Genomic DNA, 16160 nt, shown 5'->3' with positions numbered 1-16160 from the left:
TAGATCTGATATTAACGTGTTAAATCTTTCCTGTTGCTATCTTCCTGTCTCCTCTTGCATCTGCTCCTTAAGGTGTGAACGCTCCCACGCTCACCTTCCTATTCTCTCTTCATGTCTCTCTCCCCCTCTCTCTCTCTCCCCCTCTGTCTCCTACCCCTCTCCCCCTAACTCGAGCCAACATCTTGTGATCTGTCTCTGGACGGACACCTCTCTATCTTCCTCTCCTTTGATTCTTCAGGATCTCACCAGGACATTTACAATGGTTCATGTTCTTTGTAGTAACATATGTCTATGGCACAGGCGTTTGGTCAAACATATATAAACCCCATCTTTTGCTGTTAATAAACAGAGACCTTTCTGACAGACAACGTGTGTGTGTGTGTGTTTGACTGAGTCTCTCCTGGCGCCAGAGAAGCTTACCGAAGCACAGCGGACAGACCGAGCAACTCGCCTCTCCTACTACGTAACTTTAGAAAAACTTTACAGATACCAATTAAACTAATATGCACGTCTTTGGACTGTGGGAGGAAACTGGAGCATCCAGAGAAAACCTACCAACCACTGGGAGCTGCAAGTCATTGGTGCAAACAACTAAGCCACCGTGCCACCTTTACCAACTTAATTATTTACTTAAAGATTTATACTGTATATCATAATGGACCATCCACTGTATGTCATGCAGTGAATTGCTTTATATGACTGACTGTGACAAGAAAATAAAAATGAAGTAAATCATGAGCATATGCAATATTTTGCAGTCAGCAATATTACACTTATAAACTGACTTCTGATCTAGTCACATGTCATGTCACAGAACCTGAAAATAATGAACATTTTAATCCAAATAGCACAGAAAAATTTAAATAGAAAGAAGTTCTACTTCACACTTTGAAAATCACTAAGATACCAGTACATGCAAAAAAGACCTCGGACATATGGACATCTTTTACTTTGTCCTTCTCATATTGCACACGCACACCATAAGGGACTGTCTGTGCAACAGCTTGTAACTATTGTCCAGCTATGCATATTTGGTCTTTTCTTTTTTTAAAGAAATAAAGTAAATGTTCAATATCTTAAATATTTAATTGTATTTAATTCTGTACTATGTACGCAAATTTGTGATATTGACCATGCTAACTGCTTTGTCCAAAAGGTCAGATTTTGCTCGTGTCTAATCTGTTCTGTTGAAGAGATAGCATTCAGACACCACAGACTTGATTCAAGAGGATTATATGTTTTTTGCACAAACATGGAGTGTGTGCCATAAACTTGAGTGGATACTGTCATTAAAGCAAAAAAGAGACATACCAAGATATTTTCCACTTTCTAGTTTTATCACTAACATAATTTATAATTAAATTATAATATCTGGGGAGATTGGCTGCCAGGTCAGTGGCCTTGGTCTCTGCCTGCCATCCTGTACTTGGGGAGCTGCGGTGCACTGAGTGTTTTGGTACCTTTCTGTCATAAGCAGTATTGACTGGTTCTGTGATTTGCTACACTGGCTTTTTTTATGTGATCTGTTTGAATAGTCTGGCCTTTGGTCTGCACGGGCATGGGTGAGCCTTAGGTTACCATGACCCTTAGGTCACCAGTTTATAAAATTTATGATTAATATTAATGTGTTATGGCTGATCAGTGTATATGCACAATATATTAAATAAGCATCAATAAAAGCAGTCAGGATTAGTCACTGACATGTTTGCGCTTAGAGCATTGTTAGTTTGCATTACATCATTTAAGGGCTTGTGCTAAAGAGATTGTATCCCGTGTGATTCAGTTATAGAATATTACTCTGAAGTACATTAGTCCAACACTGTGCTATTTTTCCTTTCTTTAACACACCTAAATTAACAAATCACTTTGGGCAGCAGCCCTTCCTGGGAATGAAATCAGTGTGTTAAAGCAGAGAAAACACTAAAATGTAAGACAGGAATTCTTCCAGAACTAGGGTCTGGAAACTGTGCTAATAAATCTTATAGCACAGTAAGCAGGTCATTTACTCAATCTACTAAAGGGGCACTATGTCATGACCAACCCTGCAATCTGACCCCTTTCTTATAAGCTAGGAATACAAAGAAAATAATTTCCCTGCATCATAAGGCAATTGAGAAATACATTCTATTCCTTTTACTTAACCTAGTATCACAGTTGCCTTAAACATGAATAGTTTTAATAATCAGGAAAATCGGTTAAGTAAACTGACACAGTGCTGGTGGATTGTACAATAACTGTGATTGTCCTATAGCGAGAGTTATTTCTTTTCTTGTCATGGTCACGAGACAATCTTAACCCATACAAGAAGTAGCTCTGCTACTCCACAGCTACTGGGCAATGAAAGGTTTTTTTTTTTGGTTGCAACATTACATCTAAGAGTGCATGCAAGAAAATTGATCTTCTGCCCTGCTGTAATTGCATTAAACTTGAAACTAAACCACAAGCATCATTGTAATATTATTCTAGAAGCCAAGGCTGAGAGATGCATTCAGATGCTCATTTAATGGCTTCTTCTTTCTATAGTCTATTGTGTGAATCTTATGGGCTACTACCTAGGATAATGGATGACCCAAAACTCAGTAACACCAACAGTGATTTTAAGGACCTCTGGTGGCCAGGAAAAGCTTACACTGTAAAATACACCAGTGTAAAATGTATATGTAAATGTGTTACATTCTTAAACAACTAAGGTAAGTACACTATTAATACAATGTTGACTTTACCTTAGCGGTTTTAACTGCAGCCACTAATTTTTTTTTTTACCATTTTTTTAAATTAAACTTTAATTCTGTAAATAGTAGAAATGGTAGATAGCCAAGCTATTATATTTTTTTAGTGAAAAAAAAAAAATGAATCCCTCAGAATAGAAATACTGCTGAGAATCACTCCAACTGACCAAAGAGCATGTAGCACTCTTAAGTGTAATTCCATTTATTTACAAATCTTCCATTGGTATATATAAAAAGTAGAACACGTTGTTTAGCACCATGTCCAGATCCCAGTGAAGGACCAGGTGTGGAAGATGTTCCTTATCATTATGAAATGTTTTTGGGTGGTTTTAAGTATTTGGTTTTAGCTGCAAACTGTTAACCAGTATCTGGTGGGGAGACAGTGCTAACACATACACCTTTAGGACAGATCCAAAAAGAAAGGATCCTAGCAATAAAATATATTGTACATGGTGTAGGATAAGGGACTTATGCTTAGTGTTTTACATCATGGTGAAAAAAAAAAAATTAGTTTGCCCACTGGTGTTTACACAGACACTCACTAACATGTACAGTATCTGACCACTTGCAAGATGCCAGTATGTTGGGAGTGGTTGCCAAGAGCTACAGTAGATCAACAATACTGTTTTTATAATCTGTCAGGTATGGAATAGTGTTATCTGTAACTGGCAGGAAAGCATACAATTTTATATTTATCCAGTCATCTTGCTGTGTCTATGTCTCTGCCCTGTCTGTTAACCACTGGCAGACAGCATATAAATACAAATCCCCTATCTGTATGTGTATCTATTTACTACTCCCAATATTTGTATCTGTAATTGGATTTAACCCAAAGTTAGCAACGCAAAACACTCACTGACTTATTTTCTATATCGCTTTATTCTGTATTCAGGGTTGCGGGGACCTGGAGCCTATCCCAGGAGGCTAAGGGCACGAGGCAGTGTACACCCTGGACAGACACACACACAACAGGCAATTTGGCAATGCCAATTAGCCTAACCTGCATATCTTTGGACTGTGGAAGAAAACCGGAGTACCCGGAGGAAACCCACCAAGCACAGGGAGAACACGCAAACTTCATGCCCACAGAGACGGGAATCAAGCCTGGCCGGGAATCGAACCTGGACCTTGGAGGTGCAAGGCGACAGTGCTAATCACTATACCACCGTGTCCAGCACAAGCAATGGAAAGAAATTCAATAAAATATTGAATTATGAGTTTATTATTGGTCTCAACTAAAGATGTGTGCCCATAGTATTGTTAATCCAATGTAGTTAGTGCTGTTTGAGCCTCATTAAGCCCGGTTCCTAAGGACTGCTTCATATGTGATCATTTTCTAATGTCTGCATTAAAATAAAATCCTCCTGCTTGTTCAATTTACATGTGCCGCCTCAACCAGGTGCCTTGCCAATCCTTCTGGATAGGTGTCTAATTAAAATTCTGTTTGGATATGTTTAATTTAAATGATGATTCCATATTTAGTTACACCCAGGGCTTAATTAATAAACCATTAGTGCCCTGCTTCTGGTTGGAGATCTCGTCATGTTGTGCATACAGTAGGACATTTTTTTCAACATGGATGAAAACTTTATCACTCTCTGTTCTCCCATGTACTCTACTGGACTGAGATGACACCTTAGAATAGAACTGTCCTTCTTTACAAGGATGCGGCCTTTTCTTGTCATCAGCTGGAATGCAGCTGCACCACAGACCACTCTAAAGTAGATGTGTGATGCTGCCACTCAATGGCCACAAACTCCTTTGTGCAGGTTTTCCCCTGCATTGATTTGGACTGGCACCAATCCACAAAGTCGTAGATTAGTTTTCTGTATTTCCTGTCATCCTCGTCCTCAGTGAGGATGACAATTATGGAGTCATTAGATTTTATGATGATAATACATTTTTAACTAACCCAGTTTAAAGATTACATTGGTTTGTCTGTTTGCATGTTCTCCCTGTGCCTGCATGAATTTCCTGTTAATCCCTCATGCTGTTTAGGGTGACAATGTCTTTGTTAATACCTTGGGTGCTCTTGAGGACACCTGGAATATGACTCTACTTATACTGTATGAAAGTGATAATAAAGAATCCATTGAAATATGCTTATTACAAATCTGTAGTCACAATTAGCATGACATGGAATGCAAAGCATAAGCAACAGGAGTCTTTAGGGAAGACATTTAGGTTTCTTAGATATAGAATCCACCTCCTTTTTACTATTTTATTTAAATAAATAAACTTAAATGCTATACAATGCTATACAGAAACAAGGCCAGGATTGCTTGCCACTTTTCATACCCTGTTCTGGCACAAAATCACCTTTGGTTCTGGGCTTTTACTGGATTATAAACCTGTATAACTCGCTCTATCTGCTCTTGGTGGTTTAACACGGAATAGCAGATACAGTCCTTCAATATTTGTCAGACATTGTCTAGTGCTTCCTGAGCCTGTGTGTTGAAAAAACTTTCCAGGTCCTAGCATCAGATGGCATAGAGTCTTTGTACCAGTCTCTAGCAATGCCATTTGAGCCAGGAAAACTTGCTTCGTCTTAACCCCTTAAGTGTTAACCCAGTGATTTACTACAACTCGTCCTTATGAATCTCACACAATAACTTGGAGTGTTCATTACAGTACTGCATTGTTATTAACACCTCTTGCATTTGGTCCATGTATCCTCTCAGCTACTTTCTGTAGTAAAAGTGTTTAATCCTACTTTTTTTAATGGGACTGAGCAGCCAAGCTTTCCGCCAGTTTCTATTCCTAATATGACACAGCAGCTAAGGAGCTGACCTTTTATACAGAGATTGCTGAGACGTTTCTGTGCCACTCATACTAATGTTACTTCAAGGTTCTGTAAATGTTCGCTCCAGTTCCATTTTGGGCATTGTAAAATACAATGCCTAGCCAAAACAACTGAACAGTTTGGTTTAAATATGCGAATGTTTAAGAACTTAAGAAAATGCTTTAAAAAAATGCTTAAATGATAATTACTGCAGGAATTAACTTGCATTCATGGAAGAAATCCATAGATGTGATAACCTTGTCATTCAGTAGATTCAGCGAGTCAATGGACTTTGTGGTCATTTTATTTCCACATAACATTGCTGAGCCTAGAGACCTGACCAACTGAAGCAACACCCAATTATACAGTAACACTGGCTACAGAGGCTTGTACAGTAGGCACTACGCTTAATCAGTATATAATTTTGGTGCACTTCCCTCCCTTTTTTTCTGACTACATTTCTTCCACATTCAAGTCAATTCAATTTCATTTATATAACACTTTTAACAATGGTCATTGTCTCAAAGCAGCTTCACAAAAATGAAAGATTTTTTTAGAAAAGAAAATATTTGGAAGTGTGTATGTGTAAGAAAAATGTGTCTAGATAATAATGAGATGAATGAATGATGAATGAAATGTCTCTGATAAGCAAGCCAAGGGTGACGGCGACGGTGGCAAGGAAAAACTCCCTGAGATGGCAATAGGAAGAAACCTTGAGAGGAACCAGACTCAATCAGGGAACCCATCCTCATTTGGGTGATAACAGATAGAAATAACATCATGTGTGTTGTGCAGGTGAAAGTTCAATATAACAGAAGTTATTTAAATTAACATGAGGTCCAGTTCAGCATAGGGATGAGTCAGTAGGTGCAGAGGGCAGATGGGGTCTGGGTAACTGGAAGCACAGAAGCAGCATGCGTAGCTTCAACCATTATAAAGCAGAATCCAGCTGGAGCCGGTCCTTCTCTGGATGCCTCAGAAACCTCGCAGGGTTGGCCTTAGTCTACTGAAGCTGGTACAACCTCCAGATGCCTCGGAATGGGTAGAAAAATACAGAACAGATGGAGAGAATTAGCGTAGTTGCCATTCAGGATAGGTGTGCTGGAGTATGAGGTTATGGGATGAGTTACATGTATGCCAGATTTAAGAGATGGTTGACCATGTATATTTTTCTGTAATTCCATGTTTTAATAAGGTGTTGGACAGTTCTTAAACAATTTGCAGTCATTTCTGCACTTTCCTTAGGTGTTTTTTTTGCTTGATCTTTTTCTTCTTCTTTGTCTTTCGGCTGTTCCCTTTCAGGGGTCGCCACAGCGAATCTTCTGCCTCCATATAACCCTATCCTCTGAATCCTCTTCTCTCACACCAACTAACTTCATGTCCTCTCTCACTGCATCCATAAATCTTCTCTTTGGTCTTCCTTTAGACCTCCTGCCTGGGCAGTTCCAACCTCAGCATCCTTCTACCGATATATTCACCATCTCTCCTCTGAACATGTCCAAACCACCTTAATCTAGCCTCTCTGACTTTATCTCCAAAACATCTAACATGGGTTGTCCCTCTGATGAACTTATTCTTGATCCTATCCATCCTTGTCACTCCCAAAGAGAACCTCAACATCTTTAGCTCTGCTACCTCCACCTCTTCCTCCTGTCTTTTCTTCAGTGCCACTGTCTCTAAGCCATAGAGCATTGCTGGTCTCACCACTGTCCTGTACACCTTTCCTTTCATTCTCGCTGATACTCTTTTATCACACAACACACCTGAAACTTTTCTCCACTCATTCCAACCTGCCTGTACCCGCCTCTTCACCTCCTTTGTACACTCTCCGTTGCTCTGGACCATTGACCCTAAGTACTTAAAGTCCTGCACCTTCTTTACCTCTGCTCCCTGTATCCTCACCGTTCCTTTTGGGTTTCTCTCATTTATACACATGTATTCCGTCTTACTGCGGCTAACCTTCATTCCTCTGCTTTCCAGAGCATACCTCCACCTCTCCAAATTTTTCTTCACCTGTTCCCTGCAAATGTCATCCGGAAACATCATAGTCCATGAAGATTCCTGTCTTACCTCATCTGTCATCCTGTCCATCACCAGAGCAAACAAAAAGGGGCTTAGAGCCAATCCTTGATGCAGACCTACCTTAACCTTGAACTCTTCTGTCACACCTACAGCACATCTCACCACTGTCTTTCATCTCTCATACATATCCTGCTCCACTCAAACATACTCATCTGCCACTCCAGACTTCCTCTTACAACACCACAGCTCCTCTCTCGGCACCCTGTCGTACGCCTTCTTTAAATCTATAAAGACACAATGCAACTCTTTATTACCTTCTCGTTATTTTTTGGCCAGCATCCTCAAAGCAAATACTGCATCTGATGTACTCTTTCTAGGCATGAAACCATATTGCTGCTCACAAATGCTTAACTCTGCCCTTAACCTAGCTTCCACTACTCTTGTAGTGCTTGATGCAGGTCAATAATTTGATCCCTTGAAAAGCAGTATTATATTTTCTTCATCTACTGGATGTGTCTTCTGAAATTAGTTTAAGAATTTTTTTTTTTTTTTTTTTTTACATTATTTGTAAATCTCTCTTTAGGCTAGATAAATAAACCATTACCTGCCTATAAGGACAGCAGATGTCACTGAAGCTCATGTGATTAGTAAGAAGCATAAACCTACTTGTCTCCTCCCAGATAAGGAGACAGGATTAGAGCTGTAAACTGAGCCTGATTAGGATTTCAGTACACTGTGCAAAATGCTACAGACAAAGAAAACATAAACATGCAAATGAATAAGAACATATTACTGTAAGTAATTTATACTTTTTTTTTGCAAACTTTATAACAAAATTTAATGCTTGTCTCATATAATTGTGCTACTGTACTACTACTGTAGTTTGGTTTTGTGTACTGCATTTAAAGTAACTTAATTTTTTTCAGAATATTGTAACATTTTCCTCAGCTCTAGTGAACAGCAGTTGTTTTTAGCTGCAATTCATTCTTATATAAATGTCAACATTTTTTTAGCAGCTTTACAATTAATATAACTTCTGCTTATACCATCTGTGTGTAGATATGAATCGAGAAGAAGATGGTTCTCTCCTCCTCATCTCAATATGTTTAGTTTGATGAGTAACTGCTGCAACTGGGTTTCCAAACTCCAGCAACCCATGAGGTAAATGCTGATCAGAGGATTTGCATGAACAAATCCTGCCACTGCCAAGCTGCCACTGTTAAGCCAGTGAGCCATCATCTGCTTAGTTTAGCTACAAGGCCAAAGTTAGTCAAATAGTTTAGGCTTGGGAAATTACAATGATGAACTAGTAATGTGCATCTTTTGTGTTCTTTCAGAAAAATTACTTTGCTGGTGGTTGGTCTTGAGAAGGCTGGAAAAACACTGTGTATCAGAGGGATGTTAAGAGGTAAGTGTCTAATATAAAATGATGTATATAATTTTACATTTATGGAAAAACAGAAAGTACATCCACATTTATTTATGCTTTTATGTATGAGGGTGAGGGCTTCTTTGCAAACAAATGGCCTCAGGTGACAACAAAAACACAAGAGATTTCTATATATACATTTTTTTTTCAGATGGAGGGAAATAAACACACCATTTACTTTTGCAATTATCAGTCAAGTGTAACTAATGAAATGCACAAGGCAAATTAAGCATCAATGAGTTTGATTACCTCAGGTGTAAGTCTACACCATGGCAATAAGAAAGAAAATCATCCGTGATCTAAGAAAAGACATTTTGTTGCTGCTCATTGATCTGGAAATGGCCATAAGACCATTTCCAAACACTTTGACATTCATTCTGCAGTGAGATTGTTTGCAAATGGAAATCCTTTATACTGGAAGAATCTTGAGACAAATGTGAGGTAATCTGTCCAGCAGGTTAAGCTGGCCTGAATTTGGGTCATGCAACAGGACAATGATGTCAGGCATACATTTTCACTCAAGTTTGTCACTCAGATTGCAAGTCCAATGTTTGATTACGTTTGGAAAAAATGACAACGTAATAAACATGTGTTTGTTAGAAATGGACATGATCTTAAATGAACGGAAAAAAAAAACAATAAATAACAAAATAAAGGGCATGCTTCTTTTTCCCATTTCTCTATATAAATAATGATTAAGATTATATTTTATTTAAAAAAAAAATATTTTCTATATCTGCCCTGTGTGTAGCTCCCCATGGAGAAGTGACTCCTACTTATGGATGTGTCCACTATGAGTTAAGGATGGAAAATGTCCTGGTGAATTTGTTGGATTTGGGTGGAGGTTCAGAACTTCGCTCATGCTGGAGAGAATACTACGGTGAGGCTCATGGAATCGTTTTTGTGTTGGACTCCAGCGATAGACAGAAAATGAAAGAGGTCAAAGATATTCTGACAGACATGCTGAGACAGCCTAGAGTGGCTGGAAAGCCCCTATTAATGTAAGCCATAATTTAAATATATTTTATAGCTTTAAATACTCTTTAAAATTATCCTTTAAAAAACCATAATTTGTTTTCTCCACACGCAAAATGAATTATTTTCTCAGACTGTTCCTCTTTACAGATTAGCAAATAAACAAGATAAAATGAATGCCTTAATGGGAAGTGAACTGATTGAGGTCCTGTCCCTGGACAAACTGGTGAATCAGAGCCGGTCTCTGTGCCACATTGTGAGTAGCAACCTGGGTTATGACAAAAAATGCTGGGAAAAATACAAATATTTCCAAAGTTATGTGCTTTTTATTATTTACATTGCATGAGCAGTTGTATGAAAAATAAAGTTTTTGTCTCACAAAAGGAGCCATGCTCTGCCTTAATGGACCTGCAGCGATGGTCAGATAGGAAGACATTGCGAGGGCTCAGGTGGTTACTACGGGCTGTGTGCCTTGACTATCCAGAACTCTCTGCCCGTGTAGTCAGAGATGGTGGAATGACACCAGGACCAGAGGAGAAAGGGAGGAAAGGAAAGGCTGGAAAAGGTCATAAGAAAAACAAAGTTCAAAGGTGCCATCGGTGTTTTAAGATGCTTGTAATAGTCTTTACTATTTGCAATTATGTTGGGTTTATTGCCATTTTATTATAGGAAATATTAAATAAATGCAACTATATGTAAGATGATTTTAATTGCTAACCGACATGTTGAATGTAATAAAGGTACTTATATCCGTAGACTAAAAGCTTGTAAACCTGAAATAAACCAAGCACAGCGCCCTCTGGAGGAAGAACAGAAAAGTAAGCGCCGTCTACAACCAATTATTCTTACTGTAAGTTAAACCAAACACACAGACACACACACAGACATAAATTTCTACATGTAGATTTTGTTAACCCCTTGATTTAAACTAGATAATTCAATCTGGTTATAGGAGAATTCTTTTCAAAAGAAATTAAAGAAAAAGAAGCTGAAAGTTAAGATGAAAGCAAGAAGTTTGAAAAACGGTAGCAGAAATAAAGAAGTAGATAAAATACAGAAGGAAGAGGAAGCAGAAGGAAATGTTGTAGAACAAGATGATAACAGTCAGAAGGAGAAGGCTGCTAGTAACCTGTTGCCACAAAAAAGTGGGAAACTGAAAGCAAAAGTGGAGACTTTTGATCATCCAGAGTCTCAGGAGTCCAAGCCCTCTAAAGGTATTCTGCTCAATATTACACTTCATAATAATTTTATGTAAATAATGGGAAAGATGTGCTGACTTTATTTCGATAAACTGCTACAGCAAGTAATGGAGAAAACAAAAAAAAGAAAAAAGCATTAAAAGGAAAACGAAAAAACAAGATAAACACAGAAGAAATCCCTGTCAATTACAGACAGCCAGTTGATCTCTCTGCCACCTTTGGTAAGTCTAACTGAATTTTAATTCTTCTTTATAAAAGTACAATTTATGTCAGGTCACTCCAATCCATGGCACTCTGGCACTCTATGATGAACTTTAAAAAGGTTTTATCCATTAAACTCTATGACGATATGTTTGTATCATTTTGTGTGCACATATATACATGTATAGTATGTTTGTATGCCATAAATCGGCCAACATAACATTCAATGGGTTTTCCTTAGACAGCACACTAGGAAAATACTTTCAGGGGTGAGCAGCGCTGATTTAGAATCTCAGCTAAACCACTTTATTTGCATGTTCCCTGATAGATCTTTACAGAAAAGCAATTTTGGCTCTAAAAGCCAGACAGGATCAAAGTTTGGTACCTGAACAGTGAGAGAACTAGATCTCCAATGGCAGATGGCACAGATCCAAGACCTGTGCATAACATTTCATAAAGGAACTGGATCACAAAACTACTATCCTTCAGTATCTTCACTAAATCATGGATTTTCACAGAGGCATGTTCATCTGGCTTTTCTTTTTTTTTAAGTATCTATGAAATACAAGATAATCTACTTTATAGACTAGTGTCTGTTTTTTGTCATTTTAAAAAAAATCTGATTTTTTTTGGTATGTTTGCTGTGCATCTCACAGAGATGCACAACAAAAATAAACATTTTGTTTACATTATAAATATCAGTAATGTTGACTTGAAATTAATTATAACTTAGTGAAATATAAACTAAGTTATAATTTAAGAAGAATGTACTGTATGCTTTCTGCTCATTGCAAATGTTCATATTTTTGTGAAACACACTGTCTTGTAAAGTCCTTCAATATAAATAGGTTCAGACTGGGAGATAAAACACAAACAAGTACATTATAGCTATTAAAGCTGAAATAGATTTAAGGTTAGTGTTTTATAATAAAAAGTAGCATAGGCAAAAAAAATCCAAGCTGCAAAGCAGAATCCCCAACAGGTTTAAGCCAAATGTCAGTAAGCAAACAGGTAATCACAGACAAATCCAAAATCACAATAACACATGTTATGTTTAGATCCAGTGTTGAAGATAACTTGGAAGAGATGTGCATGAAATGTGGTCCTGGGGACTGTAGATAATAACGTTCTTCCTCTCGTTATTGTATATACCACTTATCCCGTATAGGGTCGTAGGAGCCTGGAGCCTATCTCAGGGAACCTAAAGCACAAAGTAGAATGCATCCCATATGGGGTGCCACTCCAGAAAACCAATTAGTGAACCAGGCACCACTCCAGGAACCAAGTTTACTTGTTTTCCTTCTTTGGATCACTTTTGGTATGTTCTGACCACTGCAGACAAGGGACATCCGGTAAGGGCTGCAGTTTTGGAGCTGCTTTGACCCAGTTGTCTAGCCATTACAATTTGGCTCTTCTCACAGTAGCTACATTTTCAATATCTTGTTACAATGGCGACCGGAAGTCGGTGGGGTATATTAGGCAGCAAGTGAATCTTTTTTTTAGAAGTTGATGTGTTGGAAGCAGAAAATAATGTGAGTGACTTTGATAAGGGCCGAATTGTGATGACTAAAGGATTGATTTAGAGCAACTCCAAAAAATCAGCTCTTGTGGGATATAACTGGCCTGTAGTGGACAGGACCTAAAAAAAAAAAAGCTCCAAGGAAGAAAAACTGGTTAACTAGTGACAGGTTCATGGGTGTCTAGGGATGCACATGGTTAGCAAAGGCTAGCCTGTGTAGTCCGAACTAATAGGAGTAATAATGTAGATCAAAGCGATGAAAAGGTTTATGCTGGTTGTGCTGAAAAGGTGTTAGAACACACAGTGCATCAATGTTAGGGTGGCGAAGGGGGCACCTTCTGAATATTAGGCAGGTGGTCATAATGTTATGGCTGTATAATTGTTTAAATAAAGCTTTTACAAGTCTGATTAAAATAGGCTTTATCTGCTTTCGGTTCTGTGTCATCAAACTGTACTTCTGTGTGATTAAAAAATTACAACACGCGCTATTCCTTGTGCAAAATTTCATTGGTCGACTTCCAGAATTGCCCATCAAGCCGACGTCGACATCTAACCGAGACTCAGTGAGGCCGAGATGGCGTGCCGCCATGTTTGATTTAGGATAACCCCTCCCCCTCAGCATCTTCATGAGGACACCGAGGAGAGTGGACACAGCGGGTATTAGACGGAGCTGGAGTTTTGGCAGTCTTGACCGAATATGGCCTCGCCGAGGACAGTAACCATCGTCGCTCTTTCTTTTGCACTAGGTCTGTTTTTCGTCTTCATGGGAACGATTAAACTTACACCGCGATTAAGCAAAGATGCTTACAGTGAAATGGTAAGTGTGCCTTTGATAAAATGTACTTGCTGCACCTGGACGACAAATCATGCGTTTCAGATTGCGTCTTCCTTTGGTTCTTTTGTCTTAAGTCACCGTTACATTGCAGAATATGAGGAGATCGTGATTGCATTCATTTACATGATTTCATTCATTTACTGATAACCATAATTTGCATCCTAGAATAGAAATGTTTACACAGAAAAAGGGGTCCAACTGCGTTTTGATTCAACTGCAATTTAGAAATAATGTACAATAACTATGGGTTATCGGCCATACCGAGCTGAGGCGCGACAGTGCTGCCACAGGAACCGCATTACTGTACTGCGCGCCGCACACACTTCTTTCACACGAAACGGTGCGGTTTCTGGACAAAGCTATTGTTTGATACAGTGCTTGCATAGACCTGGCGATTTATCCTGCGGCACAGCGTTAATCCGTATGCTGTAATTAATGTTACAGCTATACGTTAATCTTTCGTTGACAGAGTTACGTTAGGCATATTCTTATCATTATTTTTTATGTAGCTACAGTCTGACTGCATCCGCGTTGTGTGTTGTAACTGTAACGCTTGCAATGGCGGCGCCTTCGAGCAAATTCTATGATGCACCTGCGGGTGGTGGTGAAAGGACTGGTTTTGTTAAATGAAGATTTCACAAGGACTTGAGCAGATAGGTATTAAATGCTTCGTTGTTAAAAACGTTAATTGATCACGCACATTGTGGTTATTCGCCAAGCTTTACGCTTTTGCGTCCTGAACACAAGCTTTCTGCACATATGGATCACCCAAGAGAGTATTTCTTTTAAAACGTCTCTTACAGGAAGTAGAATCCATTCTGGTGTGTATGACAAAGTTAAGGGTATGGATTTTGGTGTTCTATCCTATTATTATCCCTGTTTTGGGAATTTGCAGCTTGCAAGCCTCCAGTCACAATAACAAAATGTTAGTCATGTAGCTATTACTAACATTTTATTACCAATGCAACTCTAAATCGTGAAATTGTTAATTTGCAGTTATTTTATGACATCAGTGTATAAATACCAGCTCTAGAATCAGAGTCATCGCTATCCACCTTCTGCTCTTATTGTTAAATTTATTGTTCCTGTTTACTTTTCAGAAAAGGGCATATAAGAGTTATGCAAAGGCTCTTCCAGGTTTAAAAAAGCTGGGCATCACATCAGTGCTTCTGCGCAAGATCATCGGCACCGTCGAAGTGGCGTGTGGTGTGGTCCTGACACTTGTGCCTGGGAAACCGAAAGATGTTGCGAACTTCCTGCTGCTGCTGGTCATGCTAGCTGTGCTCTTCTTTCACCAGCTTGTAGGTGATCCTCTGAAACGCTACGCTCATGCACTGGTGTTTGGCATCCTGCTCACCTGCCGCCTCCTTATCGCGCGCCAGAGTGATGACCAACCTGAGAGGGAGGAACGACAAGAAGAACAGGGCAACGCCCAGGAAAAGAACAAAATCAAAGTTTCTTAGCTTCTATTTTTCTGACTGTAGGAAATGCAAAACAATGTGGACATTTCCTGAACATCAGATATGGAGTGACAAGTAAATGATGGTCACCAAAGAAGGTGATTTTCATTCTTTCTGCTCATACAAGTTGCCCAACCATGCAGTTTTTTTTAGCCTTTCATTAAATAAAAATGCCCTACACTGATCCTTATCAGTGAATAATCAGAGTACAATTGCCCCTGTTAACCTCTTCTGTCATATTAAACTTGAATCTATGTTATCCTGCCTTCTGTAATGCTTATATTATTTATATACTACCATCAGCTTTAAGGGCCAATTACTGATGCTTTCATAGGGACTATTTCTGTTTCTAACACCCTAGACACATTTTGGTTTCTTAATTGCAAAATATCAATTATAAAAATGTTCCTTACTAATTAATAAAAATAAATAAGATCTTGCAAAAATGTTTTACATTTATCCCATGCAAAATATTTAGGATTGAATTAATTTAAAGTTTTATCACACTAGGACATCTGAATACTTTCAAGCATGATATTCTTGTGGTTTCTCTATCACAGACAAATTGTGTGTTTTATGTGTTTTGTGTTGTGTTACCCATTTTTTTTTTTTTTATAAAAGAGACTATTTCTTTTGTGTTGCTTTTGTTGTGTGTTTGTGTGTTTATTTTTTACCACATGCATTTTGGAGACTGTCATTTAAAAATAAAAATCAATAAAGATTTTCTCATCCTTCCAATCTTTATGAACTTTATTATAATAGATCACTAATCTTTATTTCAATAAAGGGCTTTGCTTTTAATTAGGGTATTTAATCTTACTTTTAAAAAGTACAAGGAAAGCTTAAACATTAAGGAAAGTATTCTGATGCTTTAACTTTATTATAAATTATGCTTCCACCAGTAAGTACTGACAAGTTTTTTTTTCTGTGTTTGTCCAAAATACTTCTTAGCATTATGTTTGACAAAAGAACAGTTGAATGTTTGTGGGACTGAGTTTAGGATAGATCC

General features: G+C 38.3%; 2 protein-coding genes across 4 annotated transcripts; both read left to right on the top strand.

Moving 5' to 3' along the window:
- Positions 1–8598: 8598 nt before the first annotated feature.
- Positions 8599–13514, top strand: arl13a (ADP-ribosylation factor-like 13A). 3 transcript variants are annotated; one of them, XM_053506443.1, is made up of 9 exons: positions 8599–8694; positions 8871–8941; positions 9714–9963; positions 10088–10193; positions 10322–10527; positions 10694–10787; positions 10890–11151; positions 11238–11357; positions 13379–13514. In XM_053506443.1, the coding sequence occupies exons 1-9, from the start codon at positions 8636–8638 to the stop codon at positions 13459–13461; spliced, it is 1251 nt and encodes a 416-aa protein (XP_053362418.1). In that variant the 5' UTR covers positions 8599–8635; the 3' UTR covers positions 13462–13514. The 3 variants fall into 3 exon arrangements, with proteins under 3 accessions (XP_053362418.1, XP_053362419.1, XP_053362420.1); XM_053506444.1 differs by lacking the exon at positions 13379–13514 and adding an exon at positions 11666–11912; XM_053506445.1 differs by lacking the exon at positions 8599–8694 and having other exon boundaries at positions 8741–8941.
- Positions 13383–15889, top strand: tmem35 (transmembrane protein 35). Its single transcript, XM_053506446.1, has 2 exons — positions 13383–13673; positions 14792–15889. Exons 1-2 carry the CDS (start codon positions 13554–13556, stop codon positions 15152–15154), a joined length of 483 nt encoding a protein of 160 aa, XP_053362421.1. The 5' UTR covers positions 13383–13553; the 3' UTR covers positions 15155–15889.
- Positions 15890–16160: the final 271 nt, after the last annotated feature.

This window comes from Clarias gariepinus, chromosome 10 (genome assembly GCF_024256425.1).
Source record: "Clarias gariepinus isolate MV-2021 ecotype Netherlands chromosome 10, CGAR_prim_01v2, whole genome shotgun sequence".
Taxonomy (NCBI): domain Eukaryota; kingdom Metazoa; phylum Chordata; class Actinopteri; order Siluriformes; family Clariidae; genus Clarias; species Clarias gariepinus.
The sequence above is the reverse complement of the archived record's forward strand: the minus strand, read 5'-3'. Positions and strand labels throughout refer to the sequence as shown.